This window comes from Oreochromis niloticus, linkage group LG9, assembly GCF_001858045.2.
Source record: "Oreochromis niloticus isolate F11D_XX linkage group LG9, O_niloticus_UMD_NMBU, whole genome shotgun sequence".
NCBI lineage: Eukaryota > Metazoa > Chordata > Actinopteri > Cichliformes > Cichlidae > Oreochromis > Oreochromis niloticus.
Window position 1 is genome coordinate 8,542,408 of NC_031974.2, and position 22,684 is coordinate 8,565,091.

The 22,684-nt window shown below is 42.8% G+C and overlaps 1 protein-coding gene and 1 long non-coding RNA gene across 3 annotated transcripts; one reads left to right on the forward strand and one right to left on the reverse strand.

Annotated features, from left to right (window-relative positions):
• The first annotated feature begins 505 nt into the window (after positions 1-505).
• On the forward strand, positions 506-2,596 carry LOC112847908 (uncharacterized). The gene is made up of 2 exons (XR_003221743.1): positions 506-541; positions 2,297-2,596. It is a non-coding gene; the product is annotated as an uncharacterized LOC112847908 (long non-coding RNA).
• Positions 2,597-5,878: 3,282 nt separating this feature from the next.
• On the reverse strand, positions 5,879-21,368 carry LOC109203538 (zinc finger protein 347). Of its 2 annotated transcripts, XM_025910487.1 has the most exons (5): positions 21,340-21,368; positions 18,598-19,530; positions 18,002-18,272; positions 14,020-14,168; positions 5,879-5,894 (listed from the first exon to the last, which is right to left on the reverse strand). In XM_025910487.1, exons 1-4 carry the CDS (start codon positions 21,355-21,357, stop codon positions 14,062-14,064), a joined length of 1,329 nt encoding a protein of 442 aa, XP_025766272.1. In that variant the 5' UTR covers positions 21,358-21,368; the 3' UTR covers positions 5,879-5,894; positions 14,020-14,061. The 2 variants fall into 2 exon arrangements, with proteins under 2 accessions (XP_025766272.1, XP_019218532.2); XM_019362987.2 differs by lacking the exon at positions 5,879-5,894 and having other exon boundaries at positions 13,884-14,168.
• Between the last annotated feature and the right edge of the window lie 1,316 nt (positions 21,369-22,684).

Genomic DNA, 22,684 nt, shown 5'->3' on the forward strand with positions numbered 1-22,684 from the left:
AAAAAGGCAGAAATATGGTGTTTTATTAATAAACTTACATTTATGGATAAAAAATTAGCTAAAATATTAACAAATTTATTATAAAAAACATTTATCATTCTTCCTGGAGAACTTAAATGTCACGGCTGGGGTGGCAGTCGTGTGGAGGTGAGGAAGGAGGATCCAAAAGCAGACAGTGGCGGAGGTGCAAGTGGATTTTATTTACAGTGCACAATAACCAAGGTGTGGGCAGAACTGAACATAAACCTAAACTGGAAAAACTAATACAAAGGGAGGACATGGAACGAGGAGCAGAGAGACACGGAATAACATTAAATACACGGCAGATACACAGAGGAACACAGACGACGCGACGAGGAGCACAGGCAGACACGCAGTATAAATACACACACCAGGTAATTAGGAAATGGCAGACAGGAGGGGACACAGCTGGAACTAATGGACATAAAGAGACACAAACCTACAAAGTAAAACAGGAAACTCACAGACTGTTTTACACAACCAACTGGGGACACGAACAGAACACAGAGGAGAGACACAGGTAGGGATGAAAGAAACACACAACTCAAACCCTAAGAACAAATGCAAACTCAGAATAAACTAGGAAAAGGATAATAATAAACTTAAAGCGCTGGGTCACCGACCCAGGACCATGACATTAAAGAAACAGAATAAAACATTTTCCATCATAAAGAAAACTCCCTTAAAATATTTACGATAACAAAACTGCTAAATTTCTTCCAGAATCTCTGTGTAGAGGAACAGTACCAAAAAAGATGTGTCACAGTTTCTGGATGATCCCCACAGAAAGTTCAATTAATATTTATGTCTCTTTTAATTTTTACATATAGTGACTGGCTGGGTAACATTTATGAAGAATTTTATATGAGATTTCCTTCACCTTGTTTACAATTAGATATTTATGGGGGATCATTCAGACTGTCTTCCAGGTGATATCAGGAACATGTCGGTTCCAGTAAGATATTATATATATGGGAGAGACACGATATCTTCTTGCAATAAACTACATATTCTCTTATTGCTGTTACCAAGTTCCTGTGAAAAGCAGATTTTTCCCACTGCTGACTCAGCTGGATCAGATCCAGATGTAAGGAGAGAGCAGCATATCCCAGTCGGGATATCCCTTCAGCTTTAGTAATTAACACTCTACCTTTCAGAGATAAATCCCTTTGCAGCCACTGGTTGAACTTTTTTCGGATTTATTTTGTATAATCGGAGTGAAGTTTGACGAGCATCTTGACTTTTAGTCTTTGGATATTAACAGTCCTTGGTATGTGACTTCTTATTTAACATAAATGTTGCAGTGCAGCCTTTAATTGCTAGCAATTCACATTTTTTTAGATCTAGACATAATCCAGATGCCTCAGAGAAATCACTAATAACACTAAGGGCTGGACAGATTTGATTTGAATTCTTCAAGAAGAGTGTGGTGTCATCAGCTAGCTGGCTGATGATGAGCTCCTTATCAGCTATGGTGATTCCTTGTAAGCAGTAATATACCGGCAGCATTTTTTGCCCCCACATGCTCTCCATGTCAGAGGTCAACTGAAACCATGTCCAACTGAACCTCCAATGGCTTTTCCAGGACAATCACACCTCCTAGTGACTAACTGTACCTCTATAGTTTCAACCTTTTTTTTATTACAAACTGCTCTTTTATCTGTCAATTACACTTTCTACTGACCAACCGAACCTCCAAGGGGTTTTCTTTACATCCTACTCTTTTATCTCTACTTCTCAGAGGTCAACTGAAACCAACCCCACCTATATAAAAACACCCTAATCAGACTGTCACGGTTCTGGGTCAGTGTTGACCCAGCATTTTGAGTTTCTTATATTTTGGTTTATTTTTGCATTATGGATTATTTTCTGATGTTCTGGTGCTTTGTTTATCATTATTATTATTATCATTATTATTATTATTATCATTATTATTATTATTATTATTATTATAGATCTGTTTCAGTTATTCTTGGTGAGGGATTAGCTCTTAGGTTGTGTCTCGTGTTTAGTTTAGGTTTAATTCTGCCCGTGTAAAGTCCGTACTTACATTAGGTATGTATACAAGTCTCTGTATACATGACAACCAATTTAAAGGAAAAAAAAAGGTTTAAATATTTACAAATGTTGTAATACACCAGACCTGAGACAGAGTACGCAGCGTGTCAAGAACCAGGGCCATCCGGAATAACACAGACGTGTGTGTGTGTGTGTGTGTGTGTGTGTGTGTGTGTGTGTGTGTGTGTGTATGTGTGACACACGTCTATCTCCACAGCAATCACACAACCCCTTCCCACGATGCGGACCATGACGACCCCTTGATGCTTTTGGAATATATACGCGATATTGAACTCCCAGAACAACAAGAAAAACCACAAGCTTTGTGCAACAACGGAGACTCAGAACCATTCTTCATCACCGGACCATACATACACGCGAGTGCCTGCCTTGTGATTTCAGCGATGTTTCTGAGTACAGCCTATCAGATTTCAATATAGTTGACATACCCACCACGCCAGAATGTCTCAGAAACAACAGTGATACAGACATAGGTTTTGAAGAAGGCTGCATAACAGACTCGCAAATATCACAGACATATAACGCATACTTAAATGCAGCAAACACCTCTACTTTTGATCAAGAAAGAAGAAATAGCAGCTAAAGTCAACCAACATCAAGAAGCAGCACAGGGGGATTTGCAATTAATAGCAGTGGCTCTAACTAGTACCCAGCAGGCAATAAACAATACCTGGGGTTTATTAGATCTCATTAGTACCAGATTGTTAAATCGCTGACTTTTAAAGTCTACACCATGGACCCACCCTGTAAATTACTCAAACACAATGATGGTACCTCCACTCGAGCTAAATGGTTTCACTTTGAGGCTTTTAACCAGTGGGCTGCACAAATAATAAACAAATGCGAAGTTTAGCATGCAAGACTTAGTAGTGTCGCTGTAGCAAACAGTCCTGTGTCTAATGCACGTCCTTGTCCAACTCATTCTGAAGCTGTTGCTGATGATGCTGTTTATATCGATGCTGTTGCTCATGCAACCGATTCACATCCGGATATGCCTATTGTCACGGCTGCTGCTGCCGCTGCTGTAGGGACTGTTGTTACTCAGGCTACCGCTGACGTCTTATTGCTGAGGCTTCTGTCACAGCTGATCGGGGGTGTGCACCTGGCGTACATGCGTATCTGGGTGCTGCTGCAGCTGCTGCTGACGCATCACCACACAACCCCTCAAACAATGGAAATTCCTTAAGTGTTAACCATTCACAAACAGGTGCTGCAGTATTCGAGCCCATTGTTCAGTCTGGGGCGGGCAGTCACAGTCAGCGTAGCATTAGAGAGATACCTAATTTCAACGCCCGAGAATTGCATGAGCGCCTTGATTTTAGGGACATAAGTCTTGATGATCCAGAACAAGTGTCAGAAAGAGTTAGAAGCTGCCAATGTGATAGAGCTGTGGCTGGATCTCAGCAGGGTCATGTTCTAAATGTGGTCCTGCGTGGACCCACGTTGGTTTCTGATGTTCAAGCTGTTTTAAATCCTGATGATCAATATGACCCTGACCTGTTTCTCGACCAAATAGCTCAAGTTATGCAAAGTAATGACGAATCTATCGGTGATGGTGAATTAGTTTATCGTTGTTAAGGTTCAAAGTTGGAGAAAAGGAGTACGGAGGGCTCACAAGCAAATAACAACTCTGGTCCAGAAGATGTGATCAAAGCAAAGATTTATTGATTACACGCGTGGAGTCCGAAGCTGGGCAAAGTCAGCAATCGAACTGAACTTACAACAATTAGACAAAGGTTTTATATGGGTACAATAACAAAGCCCCCTCTTTTGCAAAAATAGACAAAGTACAGCTTACGTCACTTAAACCACAAAATGTTCCGTGAACTTTAACATAGTTTAAAGAACATTAAGTCTCATCTCCATCCCGGTGTCGCCCCACGTACGCCTTCTTGTCTCAACCTCAGTTGCACTTCCTCTAAGTACCTCGGCACAATTCTGCAATTGCAGCAAAAACCCATCTTCACTTCTCACTTACCAAAATAGATCTATTATGGTGTGTATGTGTGTGTCTGCAGTGTATGCTAAGTATGTGTCATGACCTCGTCTGCACTCCGGCTCACCTCACACCTCTCGTCTTAGCCAGACATAAGGCCTGTGCTCATACACAGCTAAACTCTGTGTGATTTCTAGGCTAAATGTCACACTCAAACCATGAAGGAAACTTACTCAAACTGAACATAACTGAAACTTAAGACTTACTCAAAAGGATATAAGGTGTAAATGATAAAAACTTAAATCTTAACTCTAAAGAATATAAGTAATAAAAGATAAAAAATCACTCCAGGCGTATGTCATGTAAGCAGGTGTGTTGCCATTCCTTTCAGAGCTCCTGTCCTCCTCACCGTGTATTGGCTGATCCTTAACGCCTGCCAAGAGTTTCTGACCTTCACTTGACCAGGAGCCACAGCTCTTTAATAAGCTCAAATGCAATCATGTGTAAAAGATTAAAATCATTTTCATAACAAAAGTTCTCTCTTCTCAGATCTACCAATATGTTTGCTCGTCTCTACTACAGTTCAATCATTGAAAATTACACTGATCAGCATACTTTGTGGAAATTACAGATTACATCATGGCAAAAGCATTTTTCAGACCCCTCATCGTCATGGTTGCGCAAAACAGTAGTGGTGGCGGCGGTGCTATAATTCGCAGGATTTGTGGAGTGTTCTGATGGTGAGAGATGGCAAACCACAGATCATTCTATTGAGAGATATGGAGCCAGAGAGGCAGAGGAGAGGTTCTGTCGTGTGGGAGTATTTTCGGTTGATTTTGGTCAGTTTTGGTTGGGTTTGCCAGTTTTGTGTTCTTGTTGTTTGTTTTTTTGCATGTTTATTTTATTTAAAAATGTAAAAAACTTAAATTGTCAAAAATCTGCTTTTCATAATGTACATATCATGAAATAACTTTAGAAAGATTTCCAATTTGACTCTTTACATTTAATGTAATAAAAATATATTTTATTTTTAAAGTAATCTTAAAATGTTATTCTACAAATGTGCAGCAATTCAATGTGTTTATTCTTTTTAGCTGATAGTCTGTGGAACCCAGGACGACCAGATACCTGCATCTCTACCAGTTTCTGTGCACTCCAGCCTCTTCTGAGAGGGTTTTTGTTCAAAGCAGGAGAAGTTACTCCATGGAAACAAGCAGACTCGGCCATCACACAGTGGACCAAATTCCCTTCTTAAATGAAAAAGGGTTACTTTAAAAGCATCATGTTTTTAATTTGCAAGTTCATAAGCGTTTTCCCTTTCCTGTTCACAATCAATTCTGCCCCCAGGTCAAAAATATGTATAAGAATATTGGCCAAATATAATATTATTAATAAACATACCTGTTCAGCTGTCCAGTGATTAATTGTATTAGTACATGGAGGCAGGGCCTCACAGCAGAAGCATACTCCATAACGTGTTGTGTGTATATGATATTTTTTAGATATTACTATCTACCAACATCAAGAAGTCACAAACAAAGAGAGACCACACCGTGACGCTTGGTTAAACGAGGGAAGTTGATCAAAATTTATTAAACAAATAAACAATTTTTTTCACCCAAAAAACACATGTTCAAAGCAACACAACGGTGACCCAATATCAGACAGGAATGTAAACTCCACTCTGTAGAGTTGGCTGTCATTATCGAGCAGTTCGTTTCAGTTCGTTGTAGATTCAAGCTGCTCTTCATATTTTTGCCCACCAGATGTCACCAGACAGGACTGTTGAAAAGCTTCGAGTAATGAACCCTTTTTCAATACAAGCTTCAATTCTTCAGAAAGCTTCATTTGGCCATCACTAGTGAGAGGGGGAAAATGAGAAACAAACAGGAATGAAACGGAAACTATGTGGTTTCTTCTTCTTTTTGGGGTTTTTTCTTCTTCGTCGTCTTCTTTATAGGGTTTATTAGTGGTTGGCAAAAAGAAAAATGGTGCATTAGCGCCACCAACTGGTGTGGAGTGTGGACCGAAATGACAAAATAAAAAAAATCTCCCCAAACCAATGACTCTGCCTTAAAACCCCAAATATGGCCCGAGGTCTTGCAAAATAAAACAACCAAGTCCACTTTCATTTTCATATCGTCAAGCTTTTTGATCAGTTGTCGTCTTTCAGCATCATACTACTGACAGTGCAATAAAACTTGCTCTATTGTTGCCTGTTCTCTACTGCACTCGCACTCCCCTGTACGGTGTTTCCCTTTTAAAACTAATTTGCCATTCAAACCAGTGTGCCCGAATCTAAGTCAAGCTATAACCGTCTCCTCTCTCCTGTTGCTTCCTGTGCTTCTCATTTTCCTTTGGACTTTGTAAAACCATCGTCCTTTCCTCTCTTCCTCTCATTGCTTTTGCCACCTTTCCTTCATTTTGTGGCGTATTATACTCTTGATCTCTGTCCTACTAACAACAACAACAACAATAAACTTTATCGTGGCTCAAGAGTTGGGAGTTCGCCTTGTAATCGGAAGGTTGCCGGTTCGAGCCCCGGCTTGGACAGTCTCGGTCGTTGTGTCCTTGGGCAAGACACTTCACCCGTTGCCTACTGGTGGTGGTCAGAGGGCCCGGTGGCGCCAGTGTTCGGCAGCCTCGCCTCTGTCAGTGCGCCCCAGGGTGGCTGTGGCTACTATGTAGCTTGCCATCACCAGTGTGTGAATGGGTGGATGACTGGATATGTAAAGCGCTTTGGGGTCCTTAGGGACTAGTAAAGCGCTATATAAATACAGGCCATTTACCATTTACCATTTATATAGCACATTTAAAAACCAGTGGTATACTAAAGTGCTGAACATGTGAGAGGGTCAGATGTAAGTAAAAGAGAAAGTCGAAGGCCATGGCAAAGTACCAAACATGCTAGCAGGTTAATGGCATTAAAAACACAGAAATGCAAATAAAAGCATATTAGAACATTGTGTGTAAAATATAAAAGAGTCAAGAAAAATGTAAAATAATTAAAAGAGGTTAAGAATAGAATGAAGGTAGCAACAAGCACTAAACTAACTAACAAACAAGCATTAACTGGTAGAAAAGGCGAGGTTAAATAAATAGGTTTTTAACCGCGATTTGAAAGATTGAATGGATTTGGACTCGAAGGTGGCAATGGGGAGGTTATTCCACAAATCAGGTGCAGCCAAGGCAAACTTGCGGACACCTCTAGTCTTCAGCCGGGACTCGGCTGTACCTCCGGCGGCTGAACCCCCACAAGGCTGCCAGATGGGTTTGAAACGGTGGGATGAGGTGTGAGTTTCTCAAAATGGGCTCATTGAGTGCAGCACGGATAAGTTCTTGGAGAAGCTTACGGCTGCCATGAATACTCAGAACAAGACCTCTGAATGCAAACTGGATTACATCTGGAGGGGCTCGCTCGGAATAACACCTCTGAGCGCAAATTGGATCATATCTTAGGGAAGCTCACTGCGGTCATGAGTTCTCAGAATCAGCTTTTTGAGCACAAGAATGACAACATCACGGAGCGTAAGTTTGATAACATTATGGAGAAGCTCACGGCTCTCCAACGGGAGATTGAGAGACCAGTGTCGGAGTGTTAAAGAACAGCTTTGAAATTCTCATGAGTTGTTCACACTAAAGTAAAAACTAGAGATGGACCGATCCGATATTACGTATCGGTATCGGTCCGATACTGACCTAAATTACTGGATCGGATATCGGCGAGAAATAAAAAATGTAATCCGATCCATTAAATATCAAAAAAGCACCTCACAAAACTTGCGACGCGGCGTAACTCGCCTCATAACCGTAGCACGTCGGAGCAGTGTGCGTCACGTGATAGAGCGGCTGTGTGTATTTGTAGCCTCGCTAGCAAACCAGCATTTCATGTCCGAGGAAGTTATCCCAGAGAGAAGTAAAGCAAGTGTGTAAGTTCATCTCTGAATGTTTGTAAAGCGTACCCACGTTAAGCTTAACAACCGATATATGGAGCGACTGCCTCTCTCTCTCTCTCCCTCTCCTGCTGCTACTTCAATCGATGATCAGCTGATCGGCTTTTCTGTCGCGAGTCCGTCTCTCTTCTTTGTTTTTGGCCCACTTTGCACCAGAAAGAGGAAACCAGCGGCTGAACAACAGCAGCACGTTTAAGCTTGATAAGCTGTTGTTAGAATTTATTTAATATTACTTTCTACACCAGGATCCTTTTCTACGTAGCTGACGGCTGGTAACTGTGCAGGGGCGGATCTAGCAAAGTTTAGCCAGGGGGGCCGATAGGGCATTAACAGGGAAAAGTGGGCACAAAGACATACTTTTCTTTCTTATTCTCATTTAAAATATCTAGCTTTTAATAAATAATTATCCGAATCTTACACCCAAAGTTTTAATCTGATGTAAAATGTATAGAAGTCCGTTACTGTATATAGTAACTGTTAAGTCTAATATACCCTAGTAAGCTATAGTACTTTTTCCTTTGGGAAGAGACCATCTGTGAATTCTGCAATTCTGTTGAAGAAAGATGTTGAATCTATTGAATTATTCTTGAAAAATAATTGATTTATGTGCATTTTTTTTTCACCCTGCATCAAATTAAAGTTGATTAGGTCGATTAAGCATCATGAGGTGGAGGGTGGGGGGTGGTTCCCTATTTTTTTTTGCTAGGAGTTTGCAACCCTATTAGTTAGGTTGCTTAATATTTCTGCTAAGTACTCTTTAAAATACCAGAATAGGGAGGATGGAGTAGGTTTAAGTTTATTAGATTGATCAGTGTTGCTGAACTATGAAATATTTTGGGCGCAGTGTATTTTTTACATACAGGTATAACAGAATAGCTTTAGTGTTGTTGTTTATTTAAACTTGAGTTTGAACTTATACAAAATGCAGCAAGATATTAAAAAAACATTTTTATTGATTAAAAAACACACTATATCGGATTCATATCGGTATCGGCAGATATCCAAATTTATGATATCGGTATCGGTATCGGACATAAAAAAGTGGTATCGTGCCATCTCTAGTAAAAACCACCATCACTTCATGTGGATACCCCTTTGTTCAGCGCCAGCTGCGGTCTGAATGCTGGAGCTGAACAAAAACACCCTGATATGGATTTTTTTTAGACTGTTCTTCCCATTCTATGCAAGGCCACCTGGGTTGGCTGGAAGACTGTTTACTTAGCCTGGCAGGGCGAAGGACAATGTCTCAGCTGAACTCTGGACATACACACAGACACACACACACACACAGACATATATACACATGCAGATGTACACTCATCCCCTCTCCCCCTCCAAACGCCTTCAACGCTTATTCCCTTCCGATGCTGACGGTGGATCAAGGAGACCAGTGCATAGGCTGCCTGCCCGGATGTACAGTATACACTGGCTGTCTCTCACCCTTTACCCACCCCTGTTGCTTGTCATGTGTTTCTTGGTGTATTAAGAGTTTTTTCATGTGCTATGTGCAGAGGTGTTTTTTTCTGTTTTTCTGTTCTATTTTTTTCTCCTTATCTTTCCTCATGTTGTGCATTTTCCATGTTATACCCCTCTGACCTGTCTTCCCCATGTGATGTTTGTGTGTAATGTATGTATGGTCGGCAGCTGGCAGCCTTAACCCAATTTCCCTTGGGATGAATAAAGTATTGTGGCGAGCTCAGACACGGAGGAGACAGAGGTTTCTTTGGGAGCACCCGTTTATTTCCCTCCTCAGTAACACAGCTGCTACCTCGCTCCTCAGCGCGGCAACAACAACACACAGGGCGCCCTCTGACCCCGGAAGGACACACCGTCGCAGCAAGAGGGCGTCACCTGTCACCATAGCAACATAAACAAAACATAACTGCAAAACAGAACATAAATGTCAACAACAAATCCCCGAACAGCCCTGGCCCGCTACATAGCCCCCACCCAAGGGGTCAGTCGTCCCCGACAACCCCATTACCCCACACAAAGTCCTGCAACTGTCCATGTGTCTTCCTTCGGCGCGCAGGCCGATCTCGACCAGCAAGGGAAGAGTCACTTGGATGAGAACCTGGGGTGCCACCAGCATCCCCTGCCCTGGCGGCTGCTGGTGCGGGCGGGCGGTAAGGTGAGAGCCTGTCCTGGTGCAACACCGCCACGCGCCCTGGGCCCGGCATGCGAATACGGTACACCACTTCTGTTAGCCGCTCCACGACCTCCGCCGGCCCTTGCCAGTGACCGCACAGCCTGGGGGACACTCCTCTCTTGCGAACCGGGCAGTACACCCAAACCTTGTCGCCAGGCACGAAAGCTCCCCCTCGGCACCTGGTGTCGCAGGCTCTTTTCTGTCGTACTCCAGCACTGACCTGGGCCTGGCGCAGCTCCCTCAGCCTCCTGTAGCAGTCCCTGGCCACCAACACGCGCCGGTTCTCTGCCTCGGGGACGGGGAAAGGCCCTAGGACGTCTCCTCCCACTCTCTCCATCGGGGCCCCCACCCGATGCTGCTGTAGGGGGCAGCGAAGGGTTGAGTGGGGCCCTTCCGTGCCGTACAGGTGTCACAGCAGTGCACATGAAGTTCCACTTCCCGTCGACAACCAGGCCAGTAGAACCGTCCCCGGAGAGTTTTGGCATTCCCATAGTGGCTGGCCCCCACCGAGCCGTGGACGAGCTCGAGCACCTGCGACCGCAGCGTCCGAAGCACCAACAGCTGCAGGAGATCTCTGCCCTGCCCGGGGGCTTGCCATCTCCGGTACAGGAGGCCACCGTGGGTCTCCAGATTGTTGTACTGGGAGTAGTAGGCCTTCACTTCGGGCCCCTGTCCTGACACCCCTGTCCAGCCCGGGCGTCGTGCTGCCTCCAGCCAGGCCCCCACCTGAACCAACGTCGCATCAGCCTCCTGCTCCTGCTTCAGCTGCTGCATGGTCAACGAGAGCCATCCCCCTCCGCCGGCTGTGGCCCGAGCAGTTGTCACGCCCCGTGCCTCCTGGGCCCGCTCTCCCTGCCGTTTCGAGAGGGGCAGCTGGCGTGGGCGCAAACAGATGGGTTGAGCAGAGCCGGTGTCGATGGTACGCTGAACAAGCCAAGTCTGCCTGCAGTCTCCAGTTCCCTGCTTTTGACCGCACTGGAGGGCCAGAGTCTCTGTACCAAGAGTGATAGCCAGCTTCGCGGTGTCAACGCAGGCCCCCCAGCGGGTCAGCAGATCAAGGCCGATGATGCACTGTTCTTGGATGTCAGCAAGCCAGAAGTCGTGCACCAGCTCCAGATCCTTCACTCGGATCCGCAACGGTTTCTTCCCCCGCATGTCAGTTCTCTCCCCCGTCACTGTCATCAGCTGGGTGTCGGTGGGTGACCAACCCATCACAAGCGGCCCGGATGTTCCAGGAAACACACCAGGTCGTATTAGGGAAATGGTTGACCCCGTGTCCACAAGGGCCTGGCAGGGCTGGTCCCCCACACTGCAGCTCAGGTAGAGTCCCTTGAGGTGCCCGACTAGGCCCGCCACCGTGCATCGTTCTGGGAGGGGGGCAGGAAGCTGGAGCGGTGGTCCCCTCGCTGTACCGCTCCCCCTCTCATCCCCCTGAGGCCTCATGGTCCTGGCCTTTGGGGCGGGCGCCAGGCAGCTGCGCGCCACGTGGCCAGGCTCATCGCAGCGGAAGCAGCGGTCGGTCGGTCGACGGGGACACCTCCAGGGCACCGAGGGGTGCAGCTGGCATACCTCTGGGACCTCCCCCTCCCTGTCGTAGTCTGCGGCTCTGATTTGAGGGTAGTTTGGGGGGCGCACCTGCTGGTTAGGTGGTGAGGTGAACACCAGCTCGGCCCTTTCAGCCTCAAGGAGCGCCTCACGGAGAGTTTGAGGCATGGCCAGGCGGACGTGTTGGCGTAGTCGCTCTGGAAAAAGTCCTCGCAGGAAAGCATGCAGGCTATGCTCCTCACGGGCTGCTGCTGGGAACTCTGGGTAGCCACGACGAGCATACAGCAACACATCCGCTGCAAAGGTGCCCAGGCTCTCCCCCGGCCTACGGCTCCGGTTGGTCAGCTGCTCTCTGCTCTGATCAGTGGAGTGCCGCTGCCCAAATCGCCTCTCGAGTGCTATGGTGAGGGCCTGGAGCTCATGCTGCTCTGACGGGGCTAGGTCATGGAGTACCTGCAGTGCATCTCCTTCCAATGCTAGCGCTAGGTGTGTAGCAGCCTCTTCGTCGCTCCAGCCATTATGTCTCGCGGCTAGCCGTACTTGTGAGAGGTAGGGCTCTAGCGGGGTTAGCCCGTTATATTTCGGTACCTTAGCTGGCGTTGCAGGCATCACTGCTCGCTGTCTGGGGCCCGGTGTGTCGGTCGACAAAGGCAGCCCATGAAGTATTGTCCCAGCGTCGGTCGCGACGGGCCGCTGCCGCGGTGCGCACGCGCCGTCGAGAACCGTCGGGGGACTTACATGGCCGCTCGCTTGCTCTCTCTTCAATCGCCCACTTCCCAAGCAGCGAATTCTCTCCTCGACGGCTTGCTCCAGCCTCTGAATGTCTCTCTCCATTACGGCGAGGGTGAGCTATCCCACTTCTGACACCAATGTGGCGAGCTCAGACACGGAGGAGACAGAGGTTTCTTTGGGAGCACCCGTTTATTTCCCTCCTCAGTAACACAGCCGCTACCTCCCTCCTCAGCGCGGCAACAACAACACACAGGGCGCCCTCTGACCCCGGAAGGACACACCGTCGCAGCAAGAGGGCGTCACCTGTCACCATAGCAACATAAACAAAACATAACTACAAAACAGAACATAAATGTCAACAACAAATCCCCGAAAAGCCCTGGCCCGCTACAGTATTATAAATCAATCAATCAATCAACACCCGGTTACGCCAATCGGAGGTCACTAAAATCAATATTGAATCAGTGTGTAATTTTGCCAAAACAATGTCGGATTCTGTAGTTTTCTCTGGTCCCCTCCCCAATCAGACCAGGGCTATATCCCAATTCAGGGTCTGCAGCCTTAAAGTACGCAGTCTTAACGGTCCTCAAGGGTTGCGTACTCAAAGATCGCTAAGGTTGGAAGTGCGAGGCTTGTAGGCTTGTGAAATGGGACGTTTAGCCTCCGTCGCGCTGCCCAGGTTGCCTAGCAACCATGATACTAACAGCTGGAAAGGTTTCATACAGCTTTGTTTGACAGAAATGAAGGAGAACATATTTTCTTCATTTGTTTCTACATGAGGTCTGTGTGATTTAATTGGGCTTCATTTCTGTACTTAACAGTCATTTTAACCATATCGAGGCAGGCGTTGCCGATTTGCAACAGTTAAAAACTAACAACCTGATTACCCCACATACATATTTTATGGGTTTTTTAATACTCAGAACAAGTACCACTGCAGGACTTGGTTGTGCATTAGCAACAAAAACTTAATTTGAGCCTGAGAGGGTTAAGATTAGCTAGTAAATAACAATTAGCTAATGTTGTTCATGAGACTAAGGTCATCTCACTTTGGTAATGTAAATATAAAACGGCCAATATTATAGTTATTATATTAATCATTATTAGTGATTATAGCAGTGAGTTTGAACTCTGTGAGAAATACTGAGCTTCAGTAAAGATTCAAGTTGCAGTTATTTATATTTCCTATCACCTTAAATCTTCACTCAAAGACAAGTATCTTTGACAGTGTATATATAGATGTATCATATATAAGAGACAAATATTGTTCGTTTAATATGTTGGCATTATCACATTTGGCTCAATGCTTACATTATGTGTAAAAAGAAAATGTACGAGCTGTGATAATTCTTTCTGATAAAATGGAGAGTAGACTGATATATTAAATATTCCTTTATTGGGTGAGAAAATCAGACCATGTCATAACTGCTCTAAGTCATACAGAATAGTCATCAGAGCCTTAAACAGGCTGACTTCTGCTAAATGGGTCAAACTGGGCAGAAAGTCTACAAACACATAACATCCTTATAGAATAAAAAAACATAACCCTACAACATGTGTCATCAATTTGATTGATGGCCCTAGCCTTGACATTTTGACCTTACCGGAAGTACTCCCGAAGTGTCTAATCGATTCCATATGTGTGACTAATTGCGTCCGGTGGGAAAAAAGGAGGGGCGGTTCCTGGGGGAGGAAAAGTTCAGGGGGGTGACGCAGCAGATTTCTGATGAGTCAGCGGAGATCGGAGCGCATGCTGTATAGAGACAGAAGGATCAAGACAGTTAGTTTTTCACAGACAAACTCATAGTTTGAATTCTGTTTAAATGTTTCAGTACTATGACAATGATCTTGATAACCTTTTTCTCGGTAAAGAGCTATTTCTTTCTTCAATAGCGGCTTTATTTTGCTTTCTTATGTTAATCTTATTACAGGCGCAAAAAAAATAAAAACCTTTAAGATTATCTGACTAGTAACGGATTGCATTTATATTTATAGAGCCGGGTGGAGGCATGCTACACCAACGCTTGTAATGAAAAGAAGGACTTTCTATTGCTTATAGAGAGCCATTTCTTTTTACAATAGCAGATGTATTTTACTTTCTTATATTAACCTACTGGCCACCCACTCGTCTCCTCGTATGTGTAAAAAAATATCCCTTAGTGAAAAAAGCGCAGCTCACATATTCAGAACTCTATCCCAAATAATTTATTAAAACACCTCAATGAGGTATTTTGGTTTGGTGCAGCCACTCCTTATCAGACCAAAAGTAAAGAGTTTTTCTTCATTTTTTGAGCTACTTTTACAACGGTCTTATTTTGCACACACCGCGGGTCAAGAAGGCGTCAACAACCCCTCTAATCGATATTAGTATTTCTTAATGTTTGTAACCTAGCAAAGAATTTCATGCAGGCCTCGACTCCTTGTATGTGTAAAATAACTCTTGGTGAAAAAAAAAAGCACCGCGCACATATTCAGAACTCAGAACTAAATTCAGAACTAAATAATTTTATTAAAACACCCCGATAAGGTATTTTGGTTTTGTGCAGCCACTCATACCAAAGTAAAGAGTTTTTCTTCATTTTTTTTAGCTACTTTTACAACGGGTACAATAGACAGAAACCCTAAAAGAAAATGGCCTTGTTTTACGCACATCAAGAAGGAGTCAGACGACCGTCGGTTCATCCCGGTCAATGCTTCCTCCGTCAGGTACCATAAACATATGAGAAAAACCCCAGAGAATTTATTATTTTGTAAGAGTGACAGAGAGAGCGAATCGATCAAACTTTTCTACAAAACGTTATACCACTCCGGGTCAGGAGGGGCGATATAGCACGGACCGGTCAGATGACTACGCCGGATGGAAGCATAACTGGAAGCGTCCCAGGGACTTTCCCTTTGACATTCATCCTGCTCCATGATCAGCCGTTAAATGTTTCCTCAATGTTGCCGTAATGTAACAACAAAGTTAGTTTTTTTTAAGATCAGACAGGGGTACAGTCCCAAAACATTCCCGCAGTCACCGAATTAGCATCTGTGAGACAAATAAGTTCCAGGGACTGACATGTTTTTAGAACCGACCTTTGACACTTGGATGTTGGCTTAATTTTTACCCAAAGAGTGTCATGGTTCTGGGTCAGTTTGACACAGTATTTTGAGTTTTCATGTCTTGGTTTGATTTTGTATTTTTGGTTATCTTCTTGGTCTAGATTAGGGGTGGGCAATCTCAGTCCACGAGGGCCGGTATCCCTGCAGAAAACCTCGGGACTTGCAACAGAAAATTTAAAAAAAACCAGTAATTCTAGGAGGTGTTGGGTTTAGGGAAGTTACCCAAATTTGCGCAGGTTTAGTAAATCTAGTGTTAATCAAGAAACTGCAGCTGTGCTACATCCATAAATAATGAATAAATTAGGAGCTAAAGCTAAAAGGACAGTTTATTTGTACCATCTTCATGTCAACACATTCAAGAACATCACAGATGAAAGAAACATTAAAAACTTCCACACTACAGAAAGCAAGAAAAATAGTTTTTCTTTCAGGTGGTTTCAGAAAAACAAAAACATCAAACAGCTCCAAGACTCTCTTTGAAAGAACTAAAAACCTTTATTCTCATGGTCCAATCATGAGTGAACTCCCCGATGAAGCCTTGTGTGCTAAAACATGTCAGAGTTTTAACACTAGAATTACTGAGCCTTTTTTCCCTGGTGCAAGTCCCTACTACTAGATTTACTGGCCTGCGCAGATTTGCGTGAATTCCCCCGACCTTAACACCTCTTGGCACCCCGCTGAGATTTTCACAGGTCTTCAGCTCCATTGTTCTCCTGCTTTTGTTGTGCAAACACACCCTCCCCCAACCCCTAACCATGAGAGATTCAAGTTTTTCGTTCCCTGCAAGGCTACTTTCCTTCCTTACCTGCCTGCATGCCTGTCCATAAACATATATACACAGAGTTGTACATATATTTATATATTTATATAGCCACACCTTATATAATATGCATAAAGTCTAGTTATACACACAGACACATCTATATGATATATATATATGTATGTATATATATGTATGTATATATATATGTATGTATATGTATATATGTATGTATATATATATATATATATATATATATATATATATATATGTGTGTGTGTGTGTGTGTGTATGTATATATATATATGTGTGTGTATGTATATATATATATATACATACACACGTAGATAGATAGATATGTGTGTGTGTGTGTGTGTATACATACACCAATATTTTTGAATACACGTGTCCATATTTATGTTTCCAGATTGTTTGTATAGTGCACTTTCTATACTGTGCTCTGTCCACTTTTTTGCAATGACAATGCAGATTTTCCTCTTGTGGGACAAATAAATGCAGATTTGCTGTGTGTGTGTGTGTGTGTGTGTGTGTGTGTGTGTGTGTGTGTGTGTGTGTGTGTGTTTGTGCAACATTGGCATTTGTTTACTTAGATCCAAGGCAGGCCAAACCTCTGTGTTACAACCTACATACAAAAGACAGATATTCACAATATATGGGTACACAAGTCTGTTTTATTTCAAAGTCTTTCAAACTTTGAAACGAACCGTTCCCTACCAAGTATTTCTTGCAGCTGGCAACAACGGTCGTGCATTCAGTATAGTTGTGACTTCCGCAAAAAATGTGGTCAAAATCTCATGAGTAAGTTGAAGCATTTCTATCAGGCATTTCTGAAAGTTGTAACACAGAGGTTTGGCCTGCCTTGGATCTGAGCAACTCTGAGTGAGCAAATGCAAATGTGCCAGGCCTCAAGGACAATGGGTGGTTTGCACAACAAAAGCTGTAGGAGAAACAAGCTGACGACCTGTGAAAATCTCAGCAGGGGTGCTTAACACCTCGGGACTTGCACCAGAAAATAAAAAAGCCAGTAATTCTAGGGGGTATTGGGTTTAGGGAAGTTACGCAAATTTGCGCAGGATAGTAAACCTAGTGTTAAAGGTTAAACATGAGTTTCCAAAACGTTTTGCTGGAGAACAATGAACTATTTGACTGAGTTTCATTTATTTACAGACGAGCAAAACCAGGAGAGAGAAAAAAAGGACAAAACTGACTCAGTAAAACGACAGAAAATAAGATCCCATGTAAATCTGTATTATGTAGAAGTTCAGCCCAGCAACCAGTTCAGTTCAACACAAGTTTAAATGATTCTATCTGAACTCTGTGGAGCCTGATCTCAAGCTTTTTGAGTCTGACACTGAAACCAGAGGATCTTTCTGTCTCTTCAGATTCACTGTGATCCAGTGATGGGAGTGATTACAGCCCTGAGTGATCACGCTGATGTTTGCACAGAGCAGACAATGAGGTGAATGTTTGGGCACATTGGTAACAGTGAAACAGTTTATTAGTAACGTGGGATCGTTTGTGTTCAGAGTATGAACTGAGATTCCTGAAGCTCTTGTCACACTGGTCACAGCTGTAGTTTCCTTCCATGTGTGTATGTTCATGCTTGTTACGATGAAATGAATGTGAGAAGCTTTTGTCACAGTGTCTGCACTTGTACGGTTTCTCTCCTGTGTGGACTCGTTTGTGTGTTTTAAGCTTACTTGCAGAGGTGAAGGATGACCCACACTGATCACAGAGGTGCTTTTTAACCCCACTGTGAATCAGTTCATGTTGTTTTAAGTCACGTGATGTGGTGAAGCTTCTCCCACATTCTTTGCAGTATTTCAGTTTGTCTCCAGTGTGTCTACGTTGATGTCTTTTTAGGGCGGCTTGCCAACTGAAAGTTTTTCCACAGAGGTCACAACGAAAGTCTTTCCCACCACCACAGTGATGACAGGGTTGAGAACTGGATCCATCTGTGTCGCTCTGCTTCTAAACAAAGACACAAAGACAGTGTAAGTCAGTCCTTCAACATTTTTATCCTGAACGTCGCCTGAAATAAAGAGAATCTCTGCAGACGTCCAATTACATTTCACTGTTTCAGTTAACACACTCAGTTTACTGGGCTGCAATAACTACAATACTACCACCATAATACTACAGTAATACTAAAATCATAACTGACATGAAAATCTGAATAATCGCTCAGAGCTGCTTTTCCATAAAGTAGAATTGCTAACATGCTAACACAGTTTAATGAGCAGAGTTGTTCCAAACAGTCAGGCTAAAATGACAAGATAACAATATAAATACATACCTCACAGTAACTGCACTTGTAGAGTCTCTTTCTGGTGTGGATCTGTTGGTGTCGTCTCAGGTAATGTGGAGCTTTAAAAGTCTTCTCACACAGGTCACATTTATAAGGTCGTCCCTCAGTGTGGGTAAACATGTGTCGTTGTAACTTTGCGTCTGTTGTAAACTCTTTGCTACACTGTTCACAGCAGTACACATCATGTCTGGTGTGAATGCGTAGGTGTATATTTCGGCTCCCTATCAGGCTGAAAGTTCTTCCACAAATGTCACAGCTGTATGCCTTAATTCCAGAGTGGGTAACTAGATGCTTCTGTAAGCTACCACTGTGAGTAAAAGCTCTGCCACACTGATCACAGCTGTACGCTTTAACTCCACTGTGGATGAGTTGGTGTTGTTTTAGGTGACCATTCAAGGAAAAAGACTTTCCACACAAGTCACAGCTGAACAGTCTCTCTCCAGTGTGGATGAGCTGATGACGTTTTAGATTAGCCTTCTCAGTAAACTCCTTCCCACACTCGTCACAGCTGTACACATCATGTCTGGTGTGAATGCTTAGGTGTATATTTCGGCTCCCTATCAGCCTAAAAGTTTTTCCACAAATGTCACAGCTGTATGCCTTAATTCCAGAGTGGGTAACTAGATGCCTCTGTAAGTAGCTACTGTGAGTAAAAGCTCTGCCACACTGATCACAGCTGTACGCTTTAACTCCACTGTGGATGAGTTGGTGTGTTTTTAGAGAATCCTTCCTGGAAAAAGTCTTTCCACACAAGTCACAGCTGAACGGTCTCTCTCCAGTGTGGATGACCTGATGCTGTTTTAGTTCATACTTCCCAGTAAAACCCTTCCCACACTCGTCACAGCTGTATGTTTTCTCTCTCTTTCTTCTGTGAGGTTTGTCGGCCTCCTGAGAGCGCTGACTTCTCGCTCCATGTTGGTCCTGCAGTGACAGAGATACAAACAGAGGCAGTGAGTGAAATGCAGTCGTGGAACAAACTCAACCTTCAAACTCCCTCCATTAACACTAGTTTTAAACCTGAAGGTGGAGTGTGGCACCAAACACCTTAAAGGTCTCTTATCACCACCTGCTGGTAGTTCTAACACATTACATCCAACCTGGTGTTAAAAATAATTCATGACTATTTAAAAACACTAAAATCATGCACATCCCTCCTGATTGTATGCACACACACACACACACACACACACACACACACACACACACACTTACATTATTTTATAATTTATATTATTTTGTTGTTTCCTATTACATATTTCTATAATTCGTATAGATTTATATATAATTATTCAGTGATAATAAATCTTATGTTTGTTTATTTGTTTATTCAAAAGGAACCCCATTAGCTTCCACAACAGATGTTGCTCGTCTTCCGTCAAATACAATCACATAAAATATTATACAATAAAGTGGATTCAAGATATCCACATAATTTGGCTCTTACATCCACAGTGAGGTTTCACAATTGTTAAAACATAAGCAATCAATAATAATAATAATAATAATAATATCAATAACATTGAGACACATTGCACAAATTTCAAAAACAAATCCTCTCTTACAATATTTACAACAACTAAAAACTCTGTAAATCGGCTTTTAAGTGTTCATTGAAGTTTTGAATAGTTGCTAATTCTCTAATTTTATGAGGCAATTTATTCCACTTAAAAGTTGCTCTAAATATAACAGTTTTACAAAAAGTTACTTTTAACTTGAGCATTTACTAAATTGCAGTTTGTTGAAAACTGTGTAATATGATTATGTATTTCATCTGGATACTGCAGCTGAGCAGAATAAATGTGGTGTGTTTAACAGAATTGCTTTCTTTATAACTACAACTAAGCCATAGAATATTTTAGCCTGTACAGGAAGCCAAGAAAGTTGATAATGCATTTTATCAATATTAGTATAGTATGAAGATCTTAACACTAATCTGGACGCCTTATTCTGGACTAACTGAAGTCTGTTAAGATCTGTCTTATTAGCTGCTGACCAAATGATTGAACAATACTCCAGATGAGATATTACTAGTGCATTAATGACATCTTTCATAATTGAAGAAGTGATACAGAAAGAGCATTTCATAGCCATAGCTATGCCTCGTCCCATTTTCTTAATAACAGAGTCGATGTGCTGAGACCATGAAAGGTGGTGATTTATGGTAACTACTTATGAGCACCTGCAATCGTTCTGGTGCTGTGACATAAAAACAAACGCTGACCCCTGACTCTGGCACACAGTTTTGCCTCTTTTGCTCATTTTAATGTGTGATTAGTGCACGATCAGCTGGGCCATATCATACCGTTCATAGTAGTACCGGTATAATGTTGGGCAACGATAGGAAAGCGAAATATGACGATAGAATATGGGTAAAACGCACATGTGCAGTGCCTTTGTTTTCATACGCACATGGAGGAAAAAGCATGGTGGCGACGGAGAATGAGAAGGGTGAAAGCGGATCGTTGAATGAAACAGATGAACCAGAACTGGTTTGTAAAAATGCTGCAACTTGTGGTGTGGAACTGGTTTAGCTTTCATCCGTCAGATACACAACAAACACTATTTGTGGTAGAGCATGCTAGCAGGCCGTCGTTATTACTGTGTTTTTTGTGGAGTTGTAAAGTATTTTGTCTAGTGTCAATAATATCGTCAGTTATATCGTTATCGCAAATTTTCAAATGTATATCGTGATAAATATTTTTGGTCATATCGCCCTGCTCTGTCTGTCACCTTCTGTGTTGAGCTCATTGTTTTCTCTGTAGTGGCTGAGCTGAGTCCAAGTAGCTGAAAATGTTCCTCTGCTGCTCCGTCAGACTCTTCTCCTCCTGCTGATCAGCTGGGACACAAAACAGATCTTTGTTAGGCTCCACACTGCACTGAAGAGTCAAAGTGTCTCATATGTTCATCTGACAAGTAAAGAACACATTTTTGCTTCCTGAGGTGGGCAACTTATTGGAAACAAACACAAAAGGTTTGAGCACTGATACCTGGCATTGCTGGCAATGAAAGATGCAATGCCAGCAATGTGGATTGTCAAGACTCAAACCAATCATTAAGCAAAGACAACAGGGATCGTTTGTTTCTGTTTATTTAGCATTCACAACATTTGTAGTTGCCTTTTGTACAGGGGAAGTCCACGCACACTGTGTGGTACCGCCATCCGCAGAAGGTGCATTCAATCTCTGTAAGAAAAACTAGATTGTCTGAGACTGAAATGATATTAACAAAAGGAGTGGTGATTTGTAAAACTTCAAGTGTATGATAAGGTGAAAACAAATACACAATTGCATGTCATGTAGTTGAAGGTTTTTTTTCTTCTTTTGGAAGACCGGAAAACACTGAAAGTTACAAATGTATTGTGCTTGAAACAAATTCAAAATAGGTGATAAAGCCAGCTGCACATGCGTCACAAGTAAATCTGGCTGTATAATAAACAGAAACAAGTGATCCCTGCTGTCTTTGCTTAATGATTGGTTTGAGTCTTGACAATCCACATTGCTGGCATTGCATCTTTCGATGTGTTTGTGGGTGGATTTGAATGCACCAGTGTAAGTGCAGTATTAACCCCGATTCTTTTGTCCCCATGATAGCACAGAGAAAACCAACTCATAGTGTGTTAAAACATTTATATTTCTTTTTATTTAATCATCTTCCGGAAGAGAGAGACCCCTGCACAGCCCAAACGCCAGTTGCAGGATCTCTAACATTACAATCATAAACTGTGTCTCATATAGGTATTATTTTGGTACTTTACACACAGTTTCGATACAAACATTGCTTATATGGCAAAGTTCCTCTTTTCTGTCTGGTTTCCTGTATCTATTAATATGCTGTACAGCTCTACACTTCCTGTTTTCAGTCTGGGTGAGCACTTAGTTTGTGAGTCAAAAGTGGCCTTGCTTTACAAACCTTCATTATTAAAGTACATAAAACAATATAATAAGAAAATAAGGATACTAAGGATATTAATTACATGACAGCTTAATGATTGGTTTGAGTCTTGACAATCCACATTGCATCTTTCAATATGTTTGTGGGTGGATTTGAATGCACCAGTGTAAGTGCAGCCACTCAG